Source organism: Protopterus annectens, chromosome 2.part0 (genome assembly GCF_019279795.1).
Source record: "Protopterus annectens isolate FY-2018-M chromosome 2.part0, PAN1.0, whole genome shotgun sequence".
Classification (NCBI taxonomy): Eukaryota; Metazoa; Chordata; order Ceratodontiformes; family Protopteridae; genus Protopterus; species Protopterus annectens.
The window spans coordinates 202,294,355-202,321,402 of NC_056728.1; the positions used below are offsets into that span (position 1 = coordinate 202,294,355).

At 45.5% G+C, this 27,048-nt stretch overlaps 1 protein-coding gene across 1 annotated transcript in view; it reads left to right on the forward strand.

Moving 5' to 3' along the window:
* Positions 1 to 27,048, forward strand: part of FN1 (fibronectin 1) — a gene marked incomplete in the record, with an annotated part of 4,425,379 nt that overhangs the window by 685,334 nt on the left and 3,712,997 nt on the right. Inside the window, 1 exon segment of the mRNA XM_044060668.1 lies at positions 11,967 to 12,143. Coding sequence (XP_043916603.1) covers positions 11,967 to 12,143 — 177 coding nt within the window.

Here is a 27,048-nt window from a genome sequence, read left to right on the forward strand (position 1 = left end):
TCAAGACATGTGCTTTCTGGGTGTGAGACTGAATACAGCAGCCCAGATGGCCTTTTAACCCCGGACAAACAAAAGAGTCTGTCACTTTACTTCCATCAACTATCTCATCAGTCCGTGCTGACTGCAAGGACAGTCCTTCAAGCATTAGGGTTCATGGCATCTTGTATTCTGGTGCTTCCCAATGCCAAACTGCATATGAGGAAGTTACAATGGTATCTCAAAAATGTATGGACACAGCACTGCCAGGATTTGGACACTGTCATTCAAATAATACCTTGCCTTCAAAAAGAATTTTTGTGGTGGGCTCAGGAATGTCACCTAAACAAGGGACTCTCTGTGACCTGGCCAGAGGCGAGTCAGATTTTAACGACAGATGCCTCGGACATTGCTTGGGGAGCTCATCTAAATGGAAAGTGGATACAAGACAAGTGGCCTGCCAGACTACAGCATCTACATATCAACATGAAGGAGATGTTAGCAGTCCAGTTTGCATTAATGGCTTTCAAGGAGTTACTTCTTCCAGGGCAGGTGTTGATTCTAACAGACAACACAACTGTCATGTGGTACATCAACAAGCAAGGGGAACACATTCTTATCCTCTATGCAGGCAAGCAATGATTTTATGGGAGACTGCGCTAAGCTTGCAACTAACTCTTCAGGCAAGATTTCTGCCGGGAGCACAGAACTCCTTAGCAGATGTGTTAAGCAGACAAATCATGGATCCCCACGAGTGGAAACTGGATCTTCATGTATTTCAAAATTGACAGTGTCATGGGGAACTCCAGACATAGATCTGTTCGCTTCTCCACTAAACCACCAGCTGCCACAGTATTGCACAAAGGGGTTTCATCACACAGCTTGGAAAGTGGATGCTCTGTCTTTCAGTTGGAAAAACCTTCATGTGTATGCCTTTCCTCCTCTGCCTCTTCTTCCAAAGGTACTATTAAAGGTCAGACAAGACAGGCCAAGGATGATTTTGATAGCTCCAGATTGGCCTCGGCAACATTGGTACCCACTACTACGGAGTCTGGTAAGGAAGCCTCCATGGCCTTTACCTCTGATTCCTCATCTGTTATCTCAGAAGGATGGTCATCTGCTCAATGTCAAGCTTCACTCTCTTCATCTAACAGCCTGGCATATTCTGTGTTGAAACACAGCAGGTCTCAACTTCCTCAACAAGTTTTAAATGTGATTATGGAAGCTAGAAGACCTAGTACAAGGAAAGTGTCAGAAAAATGGAAGAGATTTTTATTTTGGAGTACAGCAAAGAATTTGCAGGTTTCTGAGCCTAATTTGAGTGTGGCTCTTCAATATCTTACTGAGTTATTGGACAAAGGTTTGTCCTTCTCTTCCATTAAGATTCATGCTGCAGCAATTTCAGCTCACTATGATTGTGACCCACCATTGTTTTCGCATCCTTTGTTCAAGCAGTTTCTTAGAGGGGCAAAGAATATAAGACCCCCGTAGAGCTCCTACTCCTGCTTGGGATCTCAATTTTGTGTTGGAAAAACTTACTCTACAACCTTTTGAGCCTGCGGCTACTGCTGAATTGAAATACTTGTCATGGAAGACTGCTTTTCTGTTGGCTATTACTTCTGCAAGAAGGGTGTCTGAGTTGCAGGCCCTTATGGCAGTAGAGCCATTTTGATTTTCCATAAGGATAGGGTATCATTACGTACTAATCCTTCCTTTATGCCTAAGGTGGTTTCTAGTGTGGCTTTAAACCAAACTATTCATTTGCCTACTTTTATGCAGACCCCCAAAATAAAGGGGAAAAGATTTTGCACACTTTAGATGTACACAGGCAATTGCGTTATTATTTAAGCAGGACTAAGGATTTCAGGCAGTCTCACCAGTTGTTTGTTTCTTTTGCTTTGAGTTCACAGGGCAAGCCTGTGTCAAAACAAACTATTTCTAGGTGGATTGGCTTTTGCATTGCATTTTGTTATTCCCATCATGGCAAGGAGATTCCAGCTGGGATTAGGCCTCATTCCACTAGGGCTACTGCCACTGACAGCATTTCTAAGGGGTGGCAACTAAGGATATTTTGGAAGCAGCTACTTGGAGTTCAGTGCATACTTTCTCTAAGCATTATCACCTTCCTATCTACTCTAAGTCTAGGGCTGGTTTTGCCACAGCTGTTTTGCAAGGCATGTTGTCAGCTCCTGCTTCTTTATGATTTGCCAGCCTCCCTTACCTCTGCTTTGGGATTCTACCCAATAGTAAGGACTGCAGCAATGGGGAACGAAGAACATAGTACAGTTTTGTACCTACCATAAATGTAGATGTTCGAGGATCCCATTGCTGCAGTCCAATTTACCCTCCCTCCTTCCCCTCTGTGTTTAGGGGTGGTTGTGTAGGTGAGGTTACATGCTTATATTTTTGTATATATTCTTGTATATATTGTACATATTTTTGGTGCAGGTATTTTGGGCCTTGTCTTTTTAGGGTCTTCTGACATCTGGGGCAAGAAAAGACTGAGGATATGACGTCGGTCATGCGCATTAGTACCCTGACGTACTGACGTCAGTCTAATGCACCCTGACCGACGTCAGCCTTATACTCTGGTATTCGGGCCGACTGGACGCGGACTATACCCAATAGTAAGGACTGCAGCAATGGGGATCCTCGAACATCTACATTTATGGTAGGTACAAAACTGTACTTTCTACTAAGTCAAACAGGACAAACCAAAAATGATTCTGATTGCTCCAGACTGGACTCTCTAACACGGGTTCCCACTCTTGTGCAATGTCGCGCCTTCCTCTGTGGCGCCTGCCTCGGGCGCCTTCCTCTGTGGCGCCTGCCTCGGGCGCCTTCCTCTGTGGCGCCTGCCTCGGGCGCCTTCCTCTGTGGCGCCTGCCTCGGGCGCCTTCCTCTGTGGCGCCTGCCTCGGGCGCCTTCCTCTGTGGCGCCTGCCTCGGCGCCTTCCTGTGGCGCCTGCCTCGGGCGCCTTCCTCTGTGGCGCCTGCCTCGGGCGCCTTCCTCTGTGGCGCCTGCCTCGGGCGCCTTCCTCTGTGGCGCCTGCCTCGGGCGCCTTCCTCTGTGGCGCCTGCCTCGGGCGCCTTCCTCTGTGGCGCCTGCCTCGGGCGCCTTCCTCTGTGGCGCCTGCCGGCGCTTCCTCTGTGGCGCCTGCCTCGGGCGCCTTCCTCTGTGGCGCCTGCCTCGGGCGCCTTCCTCTGTGGCGCCTGCCTCGGGCGCCTGCCTCGGTGGCGCCTTCCTCTGTGGCGCCTGCCTCGGGCGCCTCGGTGGCGCCTTCCTCGGTGGCGCCTTCCTCGGTGGCGCCTTCCTCGGTGGCGCCTGCCTCGGTGGCGCCTGCCTCGGTGGCGCCTGCCTCTCCAAACTCTGAATCTTGTGTGGCTAATCAACAAATTTCACCTTGGCATCTCTCAGCAAACCTGTGATGCTATTTTGGAGGCTAGAAGGCCTAGATCTAGAAAATCTTATGCTGACAAATGGAAAAGACTCTGTGCCTGGAATCGATCACAAGGAAATAAGCACAGCATTGCCCAATATTTCTCAGATACTGCAATACTTAACTGAGATGCTTCACAAGGGCCTATCTTTTTCTTCCATAAAAATCCATGCCTTTGCCATTTCAGTTCATTACAACACAAAACCTCTCCTCACACAGGACCTTCCCTCTTCTCTTTCTCTGCTAAAGCAGTATCTGAGGGGCCAAATTTGAGACCCCCCCCCCCCCAGGAGAGCACCAACTCCTGCATGGTACCTCAATTTTGTTGTGGAAAAACTCTCCCTCCTTTTGAGCCAGCTGCTACTGCTGACCTAAAATTTCTCTCCTGGAAAACCACTTTACTTTTAGTAGTCACTTCAGCTAGAAGGATTTCAGAATTACAGGCTCTTGTGGCAGTGGAGCCTTCCATTATTTTACATCTGGACAGGGTAGCTCTCTGGACCAACCCATCTTTCATGCCTAAGGTGGTATTCAGTGTGGCTTTTAATCAGACCATTCATCTGCCAACTTTCTTTCCCAATCCAGAGAACAAGGGTGAGCGGATTTTGCATTCATTAGATGTACACAGACAACTTAGAGTCTACTTAAACAGGACAAAATCTCTAAGAAAACGTGTCCAACTTTTGGTGGCATTTGCAGCAGGGGCAGAGGGAAAGACAGTTTCCAAATCGATAAGCCATTGTATTCGTTTCTGCTATATGCATCATGGTAAACCTATCCCCAGGGGATCGGGTCCCATTCCACCAGAGCTGCATCTATTTCTGCAGCCTTACTCGGAGGCGTTCTAGAAGCTGCTATGTGGAGCTCAATTCATACGTTCACCAAGCATTACCATTTACCTCTCCTCTAAATCCAGAGCTGGCTTTGCCACTGCTGTCCTGCAGAGCCTTGTAGCTGCTAATGTATAAACCCATCCTCCCAACCATAGCTTTGGGATTCTACCCAAATGTAATGATTGCAACAGTGAAACACGACGAACATGGTACAGATGTTAATAGTGTTTCACTGTTGCAATCATTACACTTGGGTTATCCTGTTGGCAGGCTACCCACAGTCTGCCTGAATTCCAAAGTCCTGGTCCGGCGTCGCTTGCTGTTACGTCATCCTTGACATCAGTGCGCCAGGGATATACAAGATGCAGCCGATGCCATTTTCTTCAGTCTTTCTTGCTGCGCGGAGCCCGAAGGAAAAGCATTTCACAAGTGCCGGTCGGCAAACATTTGAGATTTTTGAATTTGAATTTCAGATCCCAAGTCTTCAATAAAGGTAAGTACCCCATTGGGGAAACTTTTTCTTGCTCCAGTCCGATGTCAGTAAAAGTTAACAATTGTATTTCTTGTGGGAAGCAAATAACTCATAAGGATTTTCATTCTTACTGTATTCCTTGCCTAGGCCCTGACCACGACGTTGCTAGTTGTCGGATTTGTGCTAAATTCAACCAACGCACTATTAAGTGTCTGTTCGGTTTTCCTTTTCATTACTTTGGCCGAAGGATTAACTATATAATGCCATCGGAACAACCGATGACCGGAGTCCATAAAAAGCACAGAGACAGGCATCTGAGGTCCAAAACCAGCTAAGTCTCTTCTAGGCCAGTCGCCAGTTTGCTGGTTTTCAGTGAGGTGCTTTCGCAGCCCCTGACACCCACTACCTCAGAGCCACAGGCCGCCTCAGACTCCCACGTGGAGACAGCTAGTCCTCTAGAAACTCAAGGTTATTGGGCCTACGGAAACAATTCCCTCAGATGGGTCCAGAGCCACTGAACAGGCATCTGCTTCTGAGGGTGTTTTCAGACCTACACAGCTCACTATCAAGACCTCTTCAGTAGCCAAGGCAAAGTCTAAAACACCTTTAAAGACAGAAACAAGTAGAGCATTCTCCTGGACAGTCATCCATCTCAAAGAAACAATGCTCAAAATGGTGGAGGACGTAATTACTTTGATCAGGGGCTCCCTTCCCCCATCTGATAAAAGGTCTAGGCAAGACACTGACTAACTCCTCTGACCAGGTTTCTATTTCTGATTCCTGTTCAGAACAGGGATATTCTCTGAGGACTCTGATGCTGAAGAATCTGTCCCTTCTGCCTCTCCTCCTGAGGACTACTCTTTTGAGCAAACCCTGCACACCATGAGGAAACATTTCCATTGGGAGAGCCAGGATTATTCAGAATCCAAGAAAAGGCTCAGACTTACTTTTATTGCCTCAGCACAGGCCTCTTGCTATCCCCCCTGTATTAGATATTGTTGATTTTTTTCAGAATCCAGTTTAACTCCTGATTCTTTTCCCCCTGCACCAGTTAAGCCAGATGGGTACTACAGGGTTCCAGATTCTCATATATTTCTTTATAAAAGTCCTGCTGCTGATCCAGAAACTATTTCTCAGGGTCCCAAAGGGGTCAAGGCTTCCACTGCAAAAAACTCTGTTCCCTCTGATAGGGATTATAGAGCACTGGACAGATGGGGGTAAAGTTTACACCCCTGCTACTTTAGCTGTAAGGGCTTTAAACTGTCAATTTCATATGCTTAAATATCAACAATACCCAATATCTTTGCTAAAACAGAAAATGCTTACAAGCTCTGAATGTCCTGAGAACAAGGAAATGCAGGATTTTATTGCATGCAGCTGAACAAGTGGGAAAGCATACTTTGCAATGTGGTTTTGATTCATTAGAGGCATCATGCAGAGCCGCAGTTACTGGTTCTGTCATTCAAAGGCATGCTTGGTTAAAAGAACAGTTTACCTGATCATGTTAAAGCAAAATTATTGGATGCTCCATTACAGCATGATACTTTGTTTTGTTTTAGGGCAGAAGAGGTGTTAAAGAAAATGGAGGATAAAGGAAAATCAATGCAGACAGTAAGGGATTTCATACAGGTTCAGCCACCTAGATTTAGCAGGAACTGGCCTTTTAAAAATTGGTCCTTTCCAGTGTCTGACCACAGAGGCAGATCTCTGCCCCAAGGCTCATACAGGCCTAAACAATGGGGTGCTCTTACCTCCAAAAGTGGAGAAGACAAATCACAACCTTACAGGAAACAGTCCCAATGACTTTCCTCTGCCAGATCCAAGCACTTTTCTTTTGGCAGCCCCCTTGGGGGGAAAAGTAGCACTTTTTTCATGAAATTGGCAAATGGTTACCCAAGACAAATGGGTCTTGAACATAGTGTCCCAAGGCTACAGGTTCCATTTTCACACCCTACCAAGGTTAAAAGGTATGTCACACCTTACACACAAACAATGGGCAGAGGCACAAAAACAATTGCAGCCCTCATGGACAATGAGGGGCATTCAACAAGCGCCACAAGAGCAGGGGCAAGGATTTTACTCCAGACCTTTCCTAGTGCCCAGAAAGGACAAAACCTGGAGACCAATATTGGGACCTGTCTATACTAAATACGTTTCTGGAAGTTCCAAATTTCAAGATGTTGACTCTACCTATGCTGGGAAGAAGGCTTGGCTCATAACTTTGGATCTAAAAGAGGCATACCTGCATGTCCCAATCAGACAATCTTGCAGAAGAAACCTCCGATTCATAGCTGGCTCAATGCACTACCAATTCTCTGCACTGCCCTTTGGCTTATCTACTGCGTCCAGGGTCTTCACAAAATGCCTGGCACCAGTAATTGTTTTGCAGACAGAGGAATTCAAATCCATCCCTACTTGGACGACTACCTAATTCAAGCAGAGAATAAATACATTCTTCTAAAGCATCTGGCGATTGTAAAAAGATTACTAATTGGCCTAGGGTACACAGTAAACGAAAAGAAATCAAAACTAGTGCCCTCTCAAGATATAATATTCCTGGGTGCAAGCTTAAATACAACTGCCCAGATGGCCTATCACGCCAGACAAACAATTGGCAACAAAAACCCACTTATCTGCAAGGAAAATCCTGCAGGCCTTTGGTTTCATGACATCCTGCATTCTACTAATTCCATATGCCAGACTGGATGTGAGGAAACTACAATGGTATCTAAAAAATGTGTAGACTCCGCATTACCACAGCCTGAAGACTGTAATTGCACTCATTCCCTGCCTGCAACAGGAGTTTCAATGGTGGGCAGAAGCCTGTCCCCACAACTAGTGTCTCCCATTCAGTTTACCCACAGCCAGACAGACACTGACAATGGATGCATCAGATTATGTTTGGGTCCATATGGCAGGACACTGTGTTCAGGGCACATGGCCTGCAAACCAGATGCATCTTCACATCAATCAAAAAGAGATGCTAGCTGTTCAAAATGCTCTGACAGCTTTCAAGGACCTGCTTCATCCAGGCCAGCTACTGATAGACAGACAATACTACGGGTATGTGGTACATAAACAAGCAGGGAGGTACACATTCTTACCCCCTCTGCAGACAAGCAATGACCTTATGGGACACAGCATTGACTTTTCAAGTTCACCTGCAAGCACAATTCCTGCCAGGAAAAACAAATACTCTGGCAGATGAACTAAGCGGAAACCTCATTGATATCAACTAATGGAAACTGGATCCACAAGTGTTCAGCATGATAACAAGGAAATGCGGATGCTCAGACATAGATCTATTTGCCTCCCCTCACAACTGCCAATTGCAGAGATTCTGCACAAGGATTTTATCACAAGCAAGCATGGAAAGTGGACGCCCTATCCTTCAGCTGGAAAAATGTAACGGTATATGCCTCTTCTTCCCAGGGTACTCCTAAAGGTCAGACGAGAAGCCAAAAATGAATACTGATTGTACCAGTCTGGCCACGTCAGCACTGGTACCCAATCTTAAAGCGCTCGTCTCAAGGTCCAGCATGGATATTGCCTCAAACTTCTCACTTGCTGATCCAACAAAACAATCTGATTCTGCACAGCCAACTCAAAACCTTAAATCTGGCAGCATGGCGGATAATGTAGCCATTCAGAACACTCCTCTTTCAAAAGCGGTTATGGATGTTATCTTGGAGGCCAGTACCTGAAAATCTTATGCAGAAAAATGGAAGAGATTCTGTGCTTGGAACAAGGCTTTGACACGGGTTTACCAAATATCCCTCAGATTTTACAATACCTAACTGAGATGCTGAAGAAAGGCGTTACTTTCTCAACAATTAAGATTCATGCATCTGCCATTTCAGCCCATTACAATACGGAATCCCCTATCTTTTCTCACCCTTTAAGGCAGTACCTCAGAGGGGCCAAAAATATTCTCTCTCCAAGGAGAGCACCAATTCCGGCCTGGGATTTCAATGGTTTTGGAAAAACTCACACTGCCTCCTTTCGAGCCAGCATCAACAGCAGATATAAAATTCTTATCCTGGAAAACAGCTCTGCTCCTACCAATAACCTCTGCAAGACTATTCTCGGAGTTACAAGTACTCATGGCTGTGGAACCTTTTATCATTTTTCATCCAGACAGGGTTTTTCTGAGGACAAACCCAACATTTATGCCTAAGATGGTGTCCAGTGTGGCCCTCAACCAAACCATTCACTTGCCTAACTTTTATCCAAATTCACAGAACAAGGGTGAGAATTATGCATTCTTTGGACATACACAGACAGCTACGCTTCTACTTGGACAGAACTAAAGCTTTCAGAAAGACTGAGCAACTTTTAGTGTTACATGCTGCAGGATCACAAGGAAAGGCCATCTCAAAATGGACCATTTCTAAATGGATAGGCCATTGCATCCGTTTCTGCTATTTTCAGCATGGCAAATCAGTGCCTAAGGGCATTAGGCCTCATTCCACCAGAGCAGCAGCCACTTCAGCCTTCCTCAGAGGAGTCCCAACCACAGATATCTTAGAGGCTGTAACTTGGGAGTTCAGTGCACACTTTCACAAAGCACTACCACTTACCTCTTTACTCTAAGTCCAGAGCAGGCTTTGCCACTGCAGTTCTGCAGGGCCTCATAGCCTCTCCTAATCCTATTTAGCCCAGCCACCCATCTTCAGTTTTGGGATTCAACCCAAGAGTAATGACTGCAACAGTGAAACGCGAACCTAGTACAGTTGTGTACCTACCATAAATGTAGATGTTGGAATGTATTCACTGTTGCAGTCCAGGTTACCCACCCACCATCCCCCTTTTCTTGGCTGGAATTTATCTGTACTTCTCTATCCTACACAACCTATGTGGTATATTTGCTTGTAGATGAAGGAAATTGTTTTTGTGCATGCATATTTATTGGCATATTTTTTCAGCCTACCAATTTGGGGGGCACCTGACATCTGGGGCAAGAAAAACTGAAGAAAATGGTGTCTGCTGCATCTTTTATACCCCTGGTGCACTGATGTCAGGGAGGAGGCGACTGCAACAGACGCCGGACCTAGACTTTGGAATTCTGGCTGTGGGTAGCCTGCCAGCAGGATAACCCAAGTGTAATGATTGCAAGAGTGAATACACTCTAACATCTACATTTATGGTAGGTACACAACTGTACTTTTTACTTGGTCAAAACCAAATTTGTAAGAAAATCCAGTTAGCTTTTTATTTCCTTCCACCCCAGGGTCCTGGTCTAGGTAGTATCCAAACAAACCATTGCATGTTGGATAGAAAACAGTTTGCCTGATTTAGTCCCATGGCAAATGCTTAGAGGATAAAAGCTCAGTCTACTAGGGCAGTAGCAGTCTACAGTGCTTTCCTAAAAGGTCCTGGACACTGCATCCATCCTGGAAGAAGCAGCCACATGGTCCACCATTCACACTTTAAAGTACTACAAGTTAGACAATATCTCCAGAGCACTTGCAGGTTTTGCCAGAGCAATTCTACAGGGTTTAATGGAATCTGCTTCTACCGCCTCCCTTTTAAGCTGTGGTACTTGGATTACTGCAACATAGGAACAGAAGGACGTAGAATAGTTGTGTAAAATATTACCATAACCATGTATGTCTAACTCTCTCATGTTGTAGTATTCCTTTCCACCCACCTAACCCCTTTATCTTTGTCACTCCATATTGACCTGTCTAGGGTCTTCTGGTGGCAACCCTACCTGATCAATTTAACCACCAAATGGCTCTCTAATACTATTGCTGACATCAGTTGCTACTCTACTAGGACCTTCCTGCTGGGCTTTTAGATCTGAGGTCTGTGCATGCACACATCACATTTTAAGGTCCCTGGTTTGAGCCCCTACGTGTGACATCCTATACAACTATTAATAGCCAAGCTGAAGCTTTTGTATAGGAGCAGATGTTCGTGTCACCTGAGGTGGGAAATCCCACACCAAGAATACTGCAACATGGAAGAGGACATCTTTGTTTATGGTAACATTACTATTCTTTCCTCATTTCAGCTAAACCTCATGGAAAAACTTAACAGGATAATATGCAACGAGAAGTGTTGGGTAACTGCATACCATATTTGATGGTTAACTACCTTTACTACTAATATAAAATTTCTGGTGAAGACCAGATACAAAACGCCAATGCTATTGGGTGATTGAAGGATGAGAAGTACAGCAAGACTTGCCTGAGTAGTAACTGCTCCATTATAGTGCTGAATGTATAATCCTCTTGTAATGCTATTAAGCTAAGTGAACACCTTTCCAATGAAAGAGACGTAGCCCTGCTGAGGGTTGACCAAGTGACAGCAGTCTGACTACGTAAGCCTATCAGTTGTGCCTATCCACTTCCAGCACAACCTGTGGGCAGTCCCAATTTTTTTTAAATATCGCCAGTTTAGAAAAGTCTGCTACACTTGCCTTTTTGTTCCAATTCGTCTGCAGTTCAGTGTTGCAAGGGAACTTTGGAGCTTGTGGTAGAGAAATGGATTGGTAGGATGCCAGTCTCTTGCATTTTTTCTGTGTGCATGTACACAACCTGTGAATAGATTGGAATACCATTTCACCTACATGTCTTTGGGAAGCGAGAGGAAACTGAAGCACTTGAATGAAATTGTTTTAGAATGCTATGGAAAAGTGATTACTTATGGTTATATCCAAGATGTGTTCACTATTGCAAGCAAGTCCACTTAAGTTTTCAGTATTTTCACATTTTTGCAATATATCTGTAAGCTTTTAGTTTTCCGTTACTGTGGTTGTCTGTTGCAGGCAGTTTAAGAAAAATGTTTACATCTGAAGAGCTCCTAAATGGAACATTGTTTCAAGGCATCAGGAGTCTATTTCCTTCTACAGTGGGTCACACTCATTTTGGGCATGTTTTTTCTCTCTTGGTAGCTGGTAACCAGCATTACTTAAAATTTAGCACATGTACATTACTGCTTGTTAAGCACTTATTTTAAGCATTTTTCTTTGATTAATTCCTTTAATCCCCCATCAAAAAAGCACAACCTGTTCTTTACACCCATGCCTTTGGTTTCTGCATTTCATGAGTCTATTCATTGTATTTCAACACGTTGAGATATTGTATTATAAGTATTCATGAGTGTTGTCAAATGCCCCAATAACCTCCAATTTAGTTTTGAGACTGCATAATTTTACATTGTTGCAAACTAAATTCTAATTTGTGTTGTATGTTATGCTAATGCACACTGGCTAATTTTCATGGCATTTTCCCTCTGTCAGCTTTGGTGCAGACCCGTGGTGGAAATTCAAATGGAGCCTTGTGCCATTTCCCGTTTTTGTACAACCATCGGAATTATACAGATTGTACCTCAGAAGGGCGGAGGGATGGTATGAAATGGTGTGGAACAACACCCAACTATGATGTTGACCAAAAGTTTGGCTTTTGTCCCATGGCAGGTGAGTTCTTTACTTTGTCTAGTGGGGATGAAAGTACAGTAATATTTCTTGGTACAGGTCACTAAGTGGTGAGTAACTTTTATAGCCTTTAGGATGTGGTATGTTATAGCCTGTGGATGTTCATGCTTCACTGTTGCAGTAGTAACAAGATAGTTGTTTTGCTGTGGTAGCCCTTTGGCTGGTCCAAACTACCAGAGATTTTAATTTCCTACTCTTCAGCTGACACTCTGCATTTGTCAGGACATCTGGCTACAAGTGTTGGCAGTCTTTACAGCTTTATGCCTAAACCTGAGGCATCCACATTATAAACTGCCTTGGCCAGTCAGACTCGTGTGCATCGTAAAGCTAAGGACTCAGTTGAGGAAAGCTACTTTTTTCCTACTTTTTCTGCTCTGTTAGATAAGATGTCCTATTCTCATGTTGCAGTATTTCAAACTCTGGTAGTCCTCTCTTGCTATCCAAAGGTCTGTCCAGTATACAAAAGATTCTAGTCACTGGAAGGTGTGAGATATCCTCTAAGGCGAGGTGGGCCATAAAATTGACGCCTGCATGCACCAGACTTCAGAACTGAAGGCCTTAGTCGTAAGCTAGTCCCAGAAAAGCTGCAAGTCCCAGTGCCATCCAAGAAGGGACTGTTTAAGGGAAAAAGGAGGGGAAGGAGGGACTGACATTATACCTCAACATGGAAGGGATGGACATCCATGGTTATGGTAAGATTTTACACAACTGATCTGTCCTATTCTCTTGTCACAGTATTCCAAACTCGTGAGTGCCAAAGCTCACTTGGAAGAAGAGGGTTGTGGCTTGGAAAAGTTGTCTAAATCCATTAAGGATTGCCCTGGCAAATCCATCCCTGGATTTGGAAATTTGGTCCAATTTTGTAATGTTTGGTAAAGGTGTGGAAAGATGTCCTTGTAGCTGCCTCTAAAATGGTGGCAGTGTCCAATCCCCTAAAGCTCCATACTAAGCCTTGGCCCTAGTGGAGTGTTTTAAATTTGGACCCCAAGGCTTTTCCCATGGTGTGCATAACAAGAAATTGCTCTGAAAATCCAGGCTAAATTTGTCTGTCTTCTCGCTTCTCTCCAGGGCCCTAAGATGAAAGACACAATTGGTCAGATTTTGATAGATTTGGTCTTGTCTAGGTAAAGCCAAGCTGTGTAAATCAAGGGAATGCAAGACTGTCATTCTGAGGATGGGCAAAAAAGGTAGAAAGGTGAATAGCTTGGTTTAAGGATAGCTAGTTGACCACGTTCATATGAAGAAATGGTTAGTCTTAAGGGTTACCCTGCTTCTGTGAAAGATTAAGAAAGGGGGAATGGCCACTAGAACCTGTAAGTAAGATACTCTTCTAGCTGATGTCAAGGTCACCAGGAGTACAGTTTTCTAAGTGCAGTGCTTCAGAGAAGCCTTAGAAGCTGGTTCCAAGGGGGCCACCATAAATTTCTCTGAAACTTAATTCAGGTACCAGGGGGTTGGTTTTCCTGGGGGGCTTGAGATACAGTACTCCCTTTAGGAGTAACTTTTCAGGAATCTGGAAGCCAAAGGAGGACCCATAGACAAATTGAAATCCCAGCAAGGTGGGATTTAACGGAGGAGTACACCAACCCTGTTTGCAAGAGTTCACACAGGTGTGGCAGTGCCAAAGGGACATCTGCCTGGGAAGGGTTCAACTGTCTTTGTAGACAACTTTAAGAAATGTAAGATCTAGTATTAGGTTTCCTGGACTCTTGCAGAACTGCGAGCATGCCCTCATTGTAGAGGTATCTGTAAGGGACCAGAATTCTATTACCCACAGGGTGGGGTTCAGAGATTAAGTGGGGATGGATTAGAGAGCTCTTGCCCTGTGTGAGGTCTACTCTGGTAATTTGTCGTTGTAGCCCATGGCAAACTGCAAGATGGGGAACCAGTGCTGTCTTGGTCAAAAGGGAGTTAACAAGATTTTTGGTTTGTCTTGCTGAATTTTTCAGTAGGACTTTCTTTACTAGGGGCAAGGGGGGAAATACAACTTCCCCTTACAAGAAAATGTGAAGGCATCTGTTGCCCTCGCCAGAGGACTGTGGCTGCCTGGTGCAAAAGTGTGGAAGTGGTCTCTTCATAGGGGAGGCAAACAGATCTGAGGTTTACCCCATTTGTGGACCATGTCCAAGAACTCATCCTATGAAGCATCCGTTCATGGGACTGTGACATGGACCTGGCTTGAGTATTCTGTTCTGAAGGGATGTACACTGCCTATAGCTTTACTCAGTTTTGTGCCAAGCTTCCACACTTGGAGAGCTAGTCTGCATAGCAACTAGCATTTTGTTTTCCCTGCTTGTTCACATACCACAGAAATGTAGTGTTGTCTGTGAACAATTCTAGAGGGCCTTGATTCAGCGTGGGCTGGAAGGCATTTAGGGCCAAAAGAATTTCTGTAATCTCTCTCATATTGATATGCTCCTGTTTGATGGAGTCAGGCCACGTGCCGTTGACTGTTAGGGAACCCATGGCTGCTCCCCACCCCAGGTCCAAGGCATCTTTGTACATCTGTTCTGGCAAGGGAGCCTGTAGGGGTGGTAAACCTGGGTTGCAGATTTTTATTTATTTATTTTACATTTGTTGACCGGGAAAGTCCGACTGGATACATGTCCATTTTCAGCGGAGGCCCGGGGAGAAAAGCTCCACAGTGAACGAATATAATGCATTGAGATAGTACATTGAAATAAAGAACAAACAATACATAGAACTAAAGAGCAAACAAAACAAATTAGTTTCCTATACTAGAAAATGCAACAAAGGAGATGTAGTCAAGTAAAATAAGTTGATCATAAACAATATCAGGGATACAAAAATATTAATACTGCTTCTAGCATACCGATTCTCCATCTAGACTAACCATTTCAGTTAAGAGGAGAGAAAGAGAAGTGAGATCGAGGGGATGCGTCTAGGGATGTATCTATACTTGTCAGAGAGGATTAGTCAGGACTGGAGCATTGACAGAGCCAATGTAACTTTAGATGTTGATTTAACCTTTTTTTGATGTTCGTGTTACACTGCTACAGTCATTACTCTTGGGTTATCCTGCCGTCAGGCGGTCCCACAGTCGGCCAGAGTTCTAAAGTCTTGGTCCGGCATCGGTTGCTGTCGCCTCCTCCCTGATGTCAGTGCGACAGGGGTATATAAGATGCAGCCAACGCCATATTCTTCAGTCTGTCTTGCGAATTGCTTCTGCTTTGGGCACAGCGCGGCAAGTGCCAGTCGGCAGACTCCTGAGATTTTCATTCCGAATCCAGAACCGAAGTCCTCTAAAAGAGCCAAGTACCCCGTTGGGGAAACTTTTTCTTGCCTCAGACTGATGTCAATAAAAGTTAATAAATGTATTTCTTGTGGGAAGCAAATACCTCCTAAGGATTTCCACTCCTGTTGTATTCCATGCTTAGGCCCTGACCATGACGTCACTGGTTGTTGGTTTTGCGCTAGGTTTAACAAGCGCACTATTAAACGGTTTGATTTTGCCCATTATTTTGGTAGAAAATTCAATTACACCATGCCGTCGGAAATTCCGACTACCACAATGCATAAAAAGCACAAGGACAAGAACAGGCATCAAAGGCACAAAATGGACGACGAGGCCTCTTCTAGACTGGTCGCAGGTTTTCAGCAAGGCGCCTACCCAGCCCCTGACCGCTTCCATAGAACCACAGACCGCCTCAGACTCGCACGTTGGAGCTGACTGGGCCTTCAGACGCACTAGGCCTTCAGCTTACCGATCCTAAACCTACAGAGGAAACCGAAGTAGCTGAGCAATCAACAGTTAGAGGGTGTTTTTACACCTACCCAGTTAACCATTAAACCCTCTGTTAAGTCTAAGCCCCCCCCTTAAAAGCAAAGAAACGGGCACAACTCTCTCCAGGACAGGCTTCCATGCCTAAGAAACAAATGCTAAAAATGGCCAAGGACCTAATCAGCCTGATCAGGGGGGGTCCCATCCCCCTCCTGATAAAAGGCCCAGACAGGATGCAGACAGTCTTCTGACCAGGTGTCCATTTTCTGACTCTTCGGACCTAGGATATTCTTTACCCCCTTATGAGGATTCTGATGCTGGGGAACTAATTCCATCAGCCTCTCCGCCTGAGGATTACTCCTTTGGGGAGACCTTACATACCATGAGAGATCATGTCCATTGGGAAGGCCAGGATTACTCAGACTCCAAGAAAAGACTCCGACTTCCTTTTTGCCTCAACACAGACCCCTTGCTATCCCGCCAGTTCTAGACATTGTGGATGTGTACACTGAATCCAGTGTGAACCCTGACTCCTTACCCCCAGCCCCAGTTAAACCTGATAGTCCCTGACTCTCACAAATTTCTGTATAAAAGCTCTGTTGCTGACCATGAAACTATTTCTCAGGGACCCAAAGGGATTAAGGCCTCATCAGCAAAAAACCCAGTTCCCTCTGACGGAGATTCCAGAGCATTAGACAGATGGGGAAAGTAGTTATATACGTCTGCAACTTTGGCAATGAGAGCCTTGAATTGCCAGTTTCACATGCTAAAATATCAGCAATTTTTGATGTCTCAGTTGAAACAAAAGATGTTTCCAGATTCAGATCCTCCTAACTTAAAAGAAATGCAGGTTTTATTGCATGCAGCTGAACAAGTGGGAAAGCATACTTTGCAATGTGGGTTTGATTCCTTAGAGGCCTCCTGTAGAGCAGCAGTTACAGGCTCTCATTAGAAGGCATGCTTGGTTAAAAGAACATGCATTACCAGATCATGTTAGGGTCAAATTATTGGATGCACCTTTTGCAGCAGGATGTGCTGTTTGGAGTTAAGGCAGAGTAGGTATTAAGGTGGAGGATAAGGCAAAATCTATGCAAATGGTGAAAGATTTCTTACAGGTTCAGCCTCCTCGTTTTAGCAAAAATTGGCCAAAGAATTGGTCCTTTCCAGTCACAGACCTCAAAGGTGCAGCTACAGACATCCCAAGAGGTAGAGGTCAGACAAGGCCCTTACAGGCCTCTACACTGGAGCACACCAGGCCTGAAAGAAGGGGGAAGACAGGCCTCAACCTTATAAAAACAGCCTCAATGACTTTCCACTACAGCTGCCAAACAGCTCTCTTGGCAGCCCCCTTAGGAGGAAAACTGGCACTTTTCTATCACAACTGGCATTGCATCACCAAAGACAAATGGGTTCTCAACATTGTATCTCAAGATTACAGGTTCCATTTTCACACCCTGCCAAGGCTTAAAGGAATGCCAAATCTGCCACCAAATCAATGGGCAGAGGCTCAAAAACAAATTACAGCGCTCCTGGACATGAGAGCTATTCAGAAGGTACCACCACAGGATCAAGGACAAGAATTTTACTCAAGACTCTTTCTGGTTCCCAGAAAGGACAAGGCCTGGAGACCCATTCTGGACCTTTCTACACTAAACACTTACCTGGATGTTCTGAAATTCAAGATGTTGACACTACAGCAGCTTCTTCCCATGCTGGGCAAGAAAGCTTGGCTCGTGACTTTGGACTTCAGAGGCATACCTACATGTCCCTATCAGACAAAACTGCAGGAGATACCTCAGATTTCTAGCAGGTTCAATGCACTATCAATTCCCTGCACTGCCCTTTGGTTTATTTACTGCACCCAGGGTTTTCACAAACTGCCCAGCACCAGTAATTGCATTTTGCAGGTAAAGAATTCTAATTTATCCAAACCTGAACAACTGCCTGATTCAAGCAGAGAGCAAGGACAATTCTACTTAAGCATTTGGCGTACATAAAGTTAAGTTGCCTAGGGTACACAGTAAACGAAAAGAAATCAAAACTAGTGCCCTCACAACAGATAATATTCCTGGGTGCCAGCATGAACACAATGGCCCAGATGGCTTATCTCATGCCAGAAAAGCAAGGACAACTGACAATATTTTCAATTAGTGGCAACAAAGACCCAACTCCCTGCAAGAAAATTTCTGCAGGCCTTGGGCTACATGACATCTTGCATGCTACTAATTCCATATGCCAGACTGCAAATGAAGAAACTACAATAGTACCTAAAGAGCGTATGGTCTCAACACTGTCAAAGTTTGGAAACAGTTATACCACTAATTCCTTGCCTACAACAGGAGTTTCGATGGTGGGCACAAGCTTGTCACCTCAACAAGGGACAGCCTTTCACTCAACCCACAGCCAGGCAGACACTGACAACAGATGCATCGGATTACGACTGGGGAGCACACATGGCAGGAATATGTATCCAGGTCGAGTGGCCCACAGAGCAAAGACCTCTCCACATCAATCAAAAAGAGATGCTAGCTGTACAAAATGCTATTGTAGCTTTCAAGGACCTACTGCATCCAGGACAATTACTACTAAAGACAGACAGCACCACAGTTATGTGGTACATAAACAAGCAAGGGGGCACACGCTCCTACCCCCTCTGCAGACAAGCCATGACCTTGTGGAACACAGCTCTAAACTACCAAGTTCGTCTGCAAGCACAATTCCTGCCAGGGGAGAAACACACTGGCAGACTACCTAAGCAGAAACATTATGGACCCACACGAATGGGAACTGAACCCACAAATATTCAGAATAACACACAAAAATGGTGGAGCCCGGGCATCTGTTTGCTACCCCAAACTGCCAATTACAGAAATTCTGCTCAAGGAACTACCACCCCCAAACATGGAAAGTGGATGCCCTCTCATTCAGTTGGAAAAAACTACAAGTATACGCTTTCCCTCATTTATCTCCTTCCAAAGGTACTCATAAAAGCCAGGCAGGAAGACCCAAAAATGATCCTGATTGCACCAGAGTGGCCACACCAGCTCTGGTACCCAGTCTTAAAGAACTTGACACAAGAACCACCCTGGATTTTACCACAAATCCCACAGTTGCTGACACAGCACAACAATCCGATACTTCACAGCCAGCTAAAGACCTTAAATCTAGCTGCATAGAAAATTCCTTAGTCAAGCAAGCAATGCCTCTCTCCAAAGCTGGTATGGATGTCATTCTGGAGGCCAGAAAGCCTAGCACCAGGAAAGCATATTCTGACATGGAAGAGATTCTGTGCCTGGAACCAAGCAGACAGCCTTGACCCTCTTGTCCCAAACATTCCTCCGATACTGCAATACTTGACTGAGATGCTGGACAAGGGCCTCTCTTTTTCATCCATTAAGATCCACGCTTCTGCTATCTCTGCTCATAACAGGGATCCACCAATCTTTTCTAATCCTTTGCTCAAACAATACCTCAGCGGGGCTAAAAACATAAGACCGCCCCATAGAGCACCTACACCAACTTGGGACCTCAACTTTGTTTTGGAAAAATTAACTTTACCTCCTTTTGAGCCAGCTAACACAGCAGAATTAAAAAACATCTCTTGGAAAACTGCTCTGCTACTGGCAATAACATCAGCACGAAGAGTTTCAGAATTACAGGCACTAATGGCAGTGGAACCTTTCCTCATCTTCCACCAGGACAGGGTGTCTTTAAGAACCAACCCTATGTTTATGCCAAAGGTGGTATCAAGTGTGGCTCTAAACCAAACTATTCACTTAACTTTTTATCCAAAACCACAGAACAAAGGGGAGAGACTACTACATTCTTTGGACATTCACAGACAGTTACACTTCTACTTGGACAAAACCAAAGCTTTCAGAAAATCTGAGCAATTATTGGTAGCATACACTGCAGGAGCACAGGGAAAAGCCATTTCAAAGCAGACCATTTCAAAATGGATAGGACACTAAGTTTGCTATACCCACCATGAGAAACCTGTACCTAGCAGCATTAGATCCCACTCCACCAGGGCAACAGCCACTTCAACTGCCTACCTCAGAGGAGTACCTACCAAGGATATTTTGGAAGCAGCAACATGGAGTTCTGTGCATACCTTCACCAAACATTACCATTTGCCTTTATACTCCAAATCCAGAGCTGGCTTCGCCACTGCTGTACTGCAGGGCCTTATAGCCACCCCTAATGCTTTATAGATCCAGCCTTCCTACCTCAGCTTTGGGATTCCACCCAAGTGTAATGACTGCAGCAGTGTAACATGAAGAACATGGTACAGATGTCCTTCAAGGATGCATCTGCAGTCTTTACAAATGGGTTGTCCTGTCAGGCAGCCCTTCGGTCAGCCGGATTCCAAAGTCTGGGTCTGGCTTCGGCTGGTGTCGCACTTCACCCGACGTCATAGCTGCAGTTCGGGTATAAAGGCATCAGCCGACGCCATTTTCCTCAGTCTTTCTTGCCGCATGGTGCCCGAAGCAGAAGCTGTTCGCAAGTGCCGGTCGGTCAGATCCAGAGATTACTACCGAATACTTTTACTACTACCGAAGACTTCTAAAAAGCTAAGTACCCCATTGGGGACTCTTTCTTGCCTCAGCCGATGTCAGAAAAAGTGAATAACTGTTTAACTTGTGGGAAACAAATACCTCATAAAGATTTCCACTCTTACTGCTTACCTTGTTTAGGCCCAGACCACGACGTAGCAGCTTGTCTAGCCTGTGCTTCATTTAACCGGCGGACGCTTAGACGTCGGTCGGAATTTGCTGTCGGATCCTCCGACTTCACAAATTTCCAAAAAACGCAAGGAAAAGGACGACACTCGTGGTCCGCGGTTTCGGCCGAAACCGCGGTTAAGCCAACCGCGAGTGTCTGTTTCGGCTGAAACCGAGCAAGCAGTTCTTCCTTCAGCCGAAAACGTGCCTTCTACCGAGGCCTCTTCCAGCCTGGTGGAATCGGCTTCTGAAATCCAACCTGCAGTTGTGGTTTCTCAGTAATTATTTGACACTATTCCCTTGGATATTTCAACCCCTGCACGTGGAGCTGCTAGGCCTCCTGCAGCCATGTCCATTAAGGCTTTTGCCAGGGCTAAAGCAGCTAAAGCTACAAAATCTGTACCTGTTAAGACCCCCTCTCACAGGCCCAGCTCCAGTTCCCAAATGCTTTCTCTAGCAGAGGACCTCATTTCTTTAATCCGGAATCCGGGGATCCCAACCTCACCCAGACAGGGCCTCTCACCCTCCTCCAGAGAAGAGGCCTAGAGCAGAGCCTCCTGAGCCAGTTTCGACAGATGATTCCTCTGATTCAGATAATACAGACCCTCCAGAGGCTCCTTATTCCCCTTATGAAGACTCTGATGCTGAAGAGTCCATCCCTTCTGCCTCTCCGCCTGAGGAATTTTCCTTTGGAGAAACCTTGCATGCTATGAGGGAACAATTTCAGTGGCAGGGGCAAGATTTTTCAGACTCCAGAAAAAGGCTTAGAACCTTTTTGCATTTACCACAACATAGGCCTTTAGCTATACCTCCAGTTCTTTCTGTTGTAGATGATGCATTTAATGATGCCTGCACTGCTCCTGACTCATTACCTCCGGCCCCTGCTAAGCCCGATAGGTTCTACAGGGTCCCGGACACACACCACCATTTATACAAGGCTCCTTTTGCAGATCCAGAGACTATCTCCCTGGGACCTAAGGCTGTAGCAACTACCTCTGCCAAAAATCCCCTCCCCTCTGAAAGGGAATCCAGGTCCTTAGAGAGGTGGGGTAAAAAAGTTTACACTTCTGCTACTCTGTCAGCTAGGGCCTTGAACTGTCAATTTCATATGATACAATATCAAGAAGTTAACTAAAAAACTGTCCTCTGATGAACCTTTAGATAAGAAATATGTTCAGGAAATGGTACATAACATTCAGCAAGTTAGTAACCATTCTTTAAAATGTGGCTATGATGCACTGGAGGCTTCCTTTAGATCAGCCATGACTGGCACAGTTATCAGAAGGCATGCATGGTTAAAAGAGCAGGCCTTACCGGACCATGTCAAATCAAAACTATTAGATGCTCCCATGGACAAGATCAATTTGTTTGGCTCTCCTGCACAACAGGTGCTGAAGAAGATGGAAGAGAAGGCAAAATCTGTCCAAACAGTGAGAGATTTCTTACAGGTCCAACCTCCAAGGTTTAGCAGGAATTGGCCCTCCAAGAATTGGTCCTTTCCAGACTCCTCAAAAGCACAGAGGCAGGAATAGGCGTTCAAGAGGCAGGAACCAATCCAGGGGTGCCTACAGGGGACGCCAGTGGCAGGGCAACAACCAGCAAGGCACAGACGCAGCCACCACCACTACAACAGGACAATCACAGTGACTTGGCTCTGGCACCGCCTACCAGGGAACAACTAGAAGCACCCTTAGGCAGAAAGCTAGCTTTATTTTCAAAGAACTGGCATTACATCACAAGAGACAAGTGGATTTTGCAAACTATAGACCAAGGTTACAGGTTTCATTTCCACCAGGAAAGAGAGGAACGCCAAACCTACCTCCAAATCAAAAGGCAGAAGCTCTAAAACAAGTAAATCAATTATTAAAAATAAGAGCTGTGGAAAAGGTACCATATATGGAGCAAGGAAAGGGCTTTTACTCCAGACACTTCCTAGTACCAAGGAAAGAAAACAAATGGAGACCTATTCTAGATCTGTCTGCTTTAAACACATTCCTCATTGTTCCAAAATTCAAAATGCTGACCCTACAGCAGCTTCTTCCCATGCTGGGCAAGGAGTCTTGGCTGGTAACTCTAGATCTCAAGGAGGCATACCTGCACGTCCCCATACGACCAAATTGCAGAAGATACCTCAGATTTCTTGCAGGATCAGAGCATTATCAATTCTCAGCATTGCCCTTTGGCTTATCTACTGCGCCCAGAGTGTTCACGAAATGCCTGGCATCAGTAATCTCTCATTGCAGGCTTCAGGGAATCCAAATCTACCCTTACCTGGACGATTGCCTGATACAAGCGGACAACAAAAACAAACTAACAGAAGACTTGAAAAGAGTCATTTACCTTCTACAAGCCCTGGGATATACAGTCAATATAAAAAAGTCAAGGCTGATACCATCCCAAAAGATAACCTTCTTGGGTGCGGAGCTGGACACATCCAAACAAATGGCATTCCTAACAGTAGAAAAACAGGAGCAGCTCCCTCTCTACTTGGCATTAACAAAGCAGAACCATCTAGCAGCAAGAAAAGTCCTACAGGCGTTGGGCTTCATGGCATCCTGCATAATATTGGTCCCACATGCCGGACTGCACATGAGAAAGCTACAGTGGTACCTAAAGAATTTATGGTCTCAGCACAAGCACAGCCTGGAAACTCGCATTCCAATAATTCCATGCCTGAAGCAAGAATTCCACTGGTGGGCGCAGGCCTGTCAATCAAACAAAGGATTGCCCTTCCACAGCACTCAACCAAGCCAAACCATCACAACGGATGCCTCAGACCTCGGTTGGGGGGCCCACATGATGGACAAATGCATACAAGGTTTATGGACTCGAGCACCTGCACATAAACCTAAAGGAAATGCTGGCAGTAAAACTGGCAATTCAGGCTTTCAAACCATTTCTTCGAGGCCAATTGATAAGGACAGACAACACCACAGTTATGTGGTACATCAACAAGCAGGGAGGCACACATTCGTACCCTCTATGCCGAATGGCCCTGGACCTCTGGAATGTGGCCCTGAGTTACAACATTCACTTACAAGCAATTTTTGTACCAGGAAAAGAAAACACTCTAGCAGACATACTAAGCAGGACTACCACGGATGCCCACGAATGGATGCTGCATCCGGACATCTTCAAAGCCATAACAAGAAAATGGGGTCTCCCAGAAATAGACTTATTTGCATCCCCACACAATCACCAATTAAAGAAATTCTGCACCAGGACGTACCATCCACTGGCATGGAAGGTGGACTCCCTATCCTTCAGCTGGAAAAACCTGACAGCATATGCATTCCCACCACTTCCTTTGATGCACAAGGTGCTATTGAAGATCAAAGAGGACCGTCCAAGGATCATTCTGATGGCTCCAGATTGGCCAAGGCAACATTGGTACCCATTACTGAGGAGCATGTCTCGGGAACAGATGTGGCCCTTACCCCTAGTTCCCTTGCTGTTAACTCAGAACAACTACAACACCCTGCATCCAAACCTGAAAACTCTGCAGCTGACTGCCTGGAACATTGCATAAGACGAATTAACCCAAATTTATCCCAAAGGGTTAAGGACATTATCTTGGAAGCTCGCAGACCTTCAACAAGGAAAACCTATTCAGCAAAATGGAAAAGATATCTCATTTGGAGTACTGCTAAAGGGGAAGATGTGTCACTGGTAAACATAGCCAACATCCTGGAATACTTGGCAGAGCTATTCCACAAAGGCCTGTCCTACTCCATTAAGATTCATACATCAGCTATTTCAGCAGAATACGACTTGGATCCTCCAGTCTTCTCACATCCTCTGCTCAGGCAGTTTCTGAGAGGAATTAAAAATGTAAAGCCTCCTAGGAAGCCACCATTACCTGCATGGGACTTGAATTTTGTGCTAGAAAAATTGACACTTCCTCCTTTCGAACCAGCAGCAACAGCAGAATTGCAATACTTATAATGGACAACTGCTTTCCTGCTGGCAATCACTTCAGCAAGAAGGGTTTCTGAGCTACAAGCATTAATGGCAGTACAGCCCTTTCTGATCTTCCATCAAGATAGTGTCTATGAGAACAAATCCTACTTTTATGCCTAAGGTGGTCTCCAGAGTATCTTTAAATCAGGCTATCCACCTACCTACATTCTTCCCCAATCCACAGAACAGGGGAGAAAGACTGTTGCATACCTTGGATGTACACAGGCAATTACGCTACTACCTGGACAGGACCAAGAGCAATAGAAAAACTGACCAACTACTGGTAGCATATGCAACAGGAAGGGAAAGCAATTTCAAAACAGACAATATCTAAGTGGATAGGAAATTGCATTAGATTTTGTTACTCCTTCCATGGAAAGAAAACTCCAGAAAACATCAGGCCTCACTCTACAAGAGCTACAGCCACTACCACAGCTTTTTTACGAGGAGTGGCTACCAAAGACATTTTAGAGGCTGCTACTTGGAGCTCCGTGCATACATTTGCCAAGCATTATAATTTACCTTTATACTCTAGATCCCGAGCAGGTTTTGCCACTGCTGTTTTGCAAGGGATCTTAACTACACCATAATTCTATCTTTCCTCCTCCCCCAGTTTGGCTATGGTATTCTACCCATTTGTAAGGACTGCAGATGCATCCTTGAAGGACATAGTACAGTTTTGTACCTACCATAAATGTAGATGTCCGATAGGAATGCATCTGCAGTCAGGATTACCCTCCCTCCTTCCCCTCTGTGGTACTCCTAGGGTATTTGCCCATCTTGTAGCTAGCTGGGGGAATCTATTATGGTGTATTTGTTTGTATATATGTACATACATGCTTATTTTTTGTTTGCTGTCTTTGGAATCATTTGCATTTATCCAAATTCAGCCTTACTAGAGGGCATCTGGCATCTGGGGCAAGAAACAGAGGAAAATGGCATCGGCTGATGCCTTTATACCCGAACAACTGCAGCTATGACGTCGGGTGAAGTGCGACACCAGCCGAAGCCAGACCCAGACTTTGGAATCCGGCCGACCGAAGGGCTGCCTGACGACAGGACAACCCATTTGTAAGGACTGCAGATGCATTCCTATCGGACATCTACATTTATGGTAGGTACAAAACTTTACTTTTTGTACCTACCATAAATGTAGATGTTAGTGTGTAAACACAGCTGCAGTCCAGGTTTACCCTCCCTTCTTCCCCTCTTACTTTCTGATGTTTACCTAGGGCATCTACCCTTTATTACCTATGGGGAGTATTTGCTGGTAACTAAAAATGGATGTCCTTCAAGAATGCAACTGCAGTCCTTACATATGGGTTGTCCTGCCTCAGGCAGCCCTTCGGTCGGCCGAATTCCAAAGTCTGGGTCCGGCGTCGGCTGATGTCGCCTCCTCCCAGACGTCAGAGCGGCTGGGGTATAAAAGCATCAGCCGATGCCATCTTCAGTCTTTCTTGCCATGCGGTGCCCGAAGCAGGAGCAGTTCGCAAGTGCCGGTCGATCAGCTCCTGTGTTTTCAGTTACCGAAGTCATCAAAAAGCTAAGTACCCCATTGGGGAACCTTTTCTTGCCTCAGCCGATGTCCGATAAAACTGCAAAAGTTAATAACTGTCTTGTGGTAAACAAATACCTCATAAGGACTTCCATTCATATTGCCTTCCCTGCCTTGGCCCAGACCACGACGTCTCTGCCTGTGCTTGCTTCAATAAGCGCACACTCAGGCGCCGGGCAGAATTTGCTGAAGGTTTTTTTGGGGAAAATTACTCCTATATCATGCAGTCGGAACAACGGACAACACATTTCCAAAAAACGGAAGGACGGGGACCAACATTCTCGGCCCGCGACTTCCACTGACACCACGCCAAAACCTACCGCGAGTGCATCTGTCTCTGCGGAGGTGGCAATTCAACCGCTCCAGACCGACAACACCGCTTTACCGCACACTTCGGTTCCCCAGGCTTCCTCGGTGCCGGTTGTTTTTCCTCCTGAAACCGAAGCCCAAGATTTGCCCGACACCATACTGGTGGACAAAGTTACTCCTGCACGTGGGGCAGCTAGGCCTCCGGTGTCTGTCCAACAAGGCCTACACATGTGCTAAGGCTGCCAGCCAGGCTAAGTCTCACCCTCCTAAATCTTTTTCCCAGGGTCCCACTTCAGATAAACAGATCATGACTTTAGCTGCAGATCTAATTTCTTTAATCAGAGGCTCTCAGGCTCATCCAGACAGAGGTTCTCTGCCGCCTGCAGACAAAAGGCCTAGGGTTGAGCAGACAGATGCCTTTTCCTCAGATGAAGCCTCTGGTGACTCGGGCCATTCAGATTCCTAGGAAGAATCCTTCCAGGCCTACGAGGATTCTGATGCTGATGAATCTATTCCCTCTGCCTCTCCTCCTGAGGATATTTCTTTCGGGGAAATTCTCCACTCCATGAGAGAGCAGTTTCAGTGGCAGGGCCAGGA